This window comes from Octopus bimaculoides, chromosome 29 (genome assembly GCF_001194135.2).
Source record: "Octopus bimaculoides isolate UCB-OBI-ISO-001 chromosome 29, ASM119413v2, whole genome shotgun sequence".
NCBI classification, from domain to species: domain Eukaryota; kingdom Metazoa; phylum Mollusca; class Cephalopoda; order Octopoda; family Octopodidae; genus Octopus; species Octopus bimaculoides.
Genome location: NC_069009.1, coordinates 1,280,241 through 1,282,225, shown reverse-complemented (window position 1 = coordinate 1,282,225; position 1,985 = coordinate 1,280,241). Strand labels below are relative to the sequence as shown.

The 1,985-nt window shown below is 41.4% G+C and overlaps 1 protein-coding gene across 1 annotated transcript in view; it reads right to left on the bottom strand.

Moving 5' to 3' along the window:
* Positions 1-1,434: 1,434 nt before the first annotated feature.
* The window catches only part of LOC106879003 (zinc finger protein OZF), an 8,045-nt gene continuing 7,494 nt past the window's right edge, over positions 1,435-1,985 (bottom strand). The window contains exon 3 of the mRNA XM_052977818.1: positions 1,435-1,487. Coding sequence (XP_052833778.1) covers positions 1,435-1,487 — 53 coding nt within the window. The remainder of the gene's footprint in view (positions 1,488-1,985) is intronic.

The window sequence follows — 1,985 nt, the reverse complement described above, 5'->3', positions numbered from 1 at the left end:
GTCGAGATGTCAGCTTTTCTGATACCTTAATAGAATAAAAACCCCATTTGGTCATGAATGACCATGGGAGTGTATCAAGAAAGCTCCCCTCCGATCTGGCAGAAACGTTAGCACGCCGGGCGAAATGCTTAGCGGTATTTCGTCTACCGTTACGTTCTGAGTTCAAATTCCGCAGAGGTCGACTTTGCCTTTCATCCTTTCAAGGTCGATAAATTAAGTACCAGTTACGCATTGGGTCGATGTAATCGACTTAATCCATTTGTCTGTCCTTGTTTGTCCCCTCTATGTTTAGCTCCTTGTGGGCAATAAAGAAATAAGAAAGCTCCCCTCCGGAGTAATAATCCAGGAAAATTTGTTTGCAGATCCTTTCTCACCACTTCGTCCCACATCTTCCCTCAATTTCCTACATGTGTGTGTATACAATTGAGCACACCATCTTTTCTGGTGGGGAGGGCATCAACCCCTACATCTCCCACTGCTTTACCCATCCACCGTTTTCTTTCTTTCCTTTTTATCTCTCCTCTGTTATAATTTAAAATGTGATCTATTGTATAATACAGTGGGACAAAATTTTTGTTTGTCTCTGGTCAGTATGTGTTATTTTCTATTTGCTTATCTAAAAATCAAAAGAAACAACTACTATACCCAGATCCTGTGCCTTTAGTAGAAAGGATTATTATTATTAATATATAAGGCATTCATCGTGGAGGCACAATGGCCCAGTGGTTAGGGCAGCAGACTCGCTGTCATAGGATCGCGGTTTCGGTTCCCAGACCGGGAGTTGTGGGTGTTTATTGAGCAAAAACACCTAAAAGCTCCACGAGGCTCCGACAGGGGATGGTGGCGAACCCTGCTGTACTCTTCTACCACAACTTTCCCTCACTCTTTCTTCCTGTTTCTGTTGTGCCTGTAATTCAAAGGGTCAGCCTTGTCACACACTGTGTCACGCTGAATATCCCCGAGAACTACATTAAGGGTACACGTGTCTGTGGAGTGCTCAGCCACTTGCACGTTAATTTCACGAGCAGGCTGTTCTGTTGATCGGATCAACTGGAACACTCGACGTTGTTAACCGACGGAGTGCCAACAACACACAACAACAACAACAACAAGGCATTCATCCATCTTTACATTCTGGGTTCAAATTCCACTTGAGTTGACTTTGCCTGTCTTCCTTTCTAGGTCGAAACTACCAGTGAAACACTGGGGTTGATGTAATTGACTAAACACCTCCTCCAAAATTTCATGCTTTGTGCCTGTAGTATAAAAGATTATTATTATTTTTTTATTATCAAGAAGGTAGAAAACTGGCTGAATCATGAGCATATTTTCAGAGAATGATTTACCACAGATATCACAGCAATATGGCTCCTCACCTGTATGAACACGCGTTTTCTTAATGCTCTCCCACGTGAGAAGGATTTACCACAGATTTCACAACGTGGCTTTCACCTGCATGGGTGTGCTTGTGCTTAACCAAGTTACTTCTATGAGAGAATAATTTACCACAGATATCACAGTGATATGGTTTTTCCCAAGTATGAATACGTTTGTGACTAGATATGTGACTACCTGAAGAAAATGATTTACCACAGATGTCACAATGATAGGGCTTCTCTCCTGTATGAATGCGCTTGTGTTTAGTTAGAACACCATTTTCAGAGAATGATTTACCACAGATATCACAGCAATATGGCTTTTCACCTGTATGAATACGTTTGTGAGTTTTCAAGTGATCAGCTGCAGAAAATGATTTACCACAGACATCACAACGATATGGCTTCTCTCCTGTATGTGTACGTTTGTGTTTAGCCAAGTTGGAGCTTACAGAGAATGAGGTGCCACAGATGTCACAGTGATATGGTTTCTCTCCTGTATGAGTGCGTTTGTGAGTTTTTAAAGAATTATTATGAGAAAATGATTTACCACATATATCACAGTGATGTGGCTTCTTTCCTGTATGAACACGTTTGTGTCGATTTAAA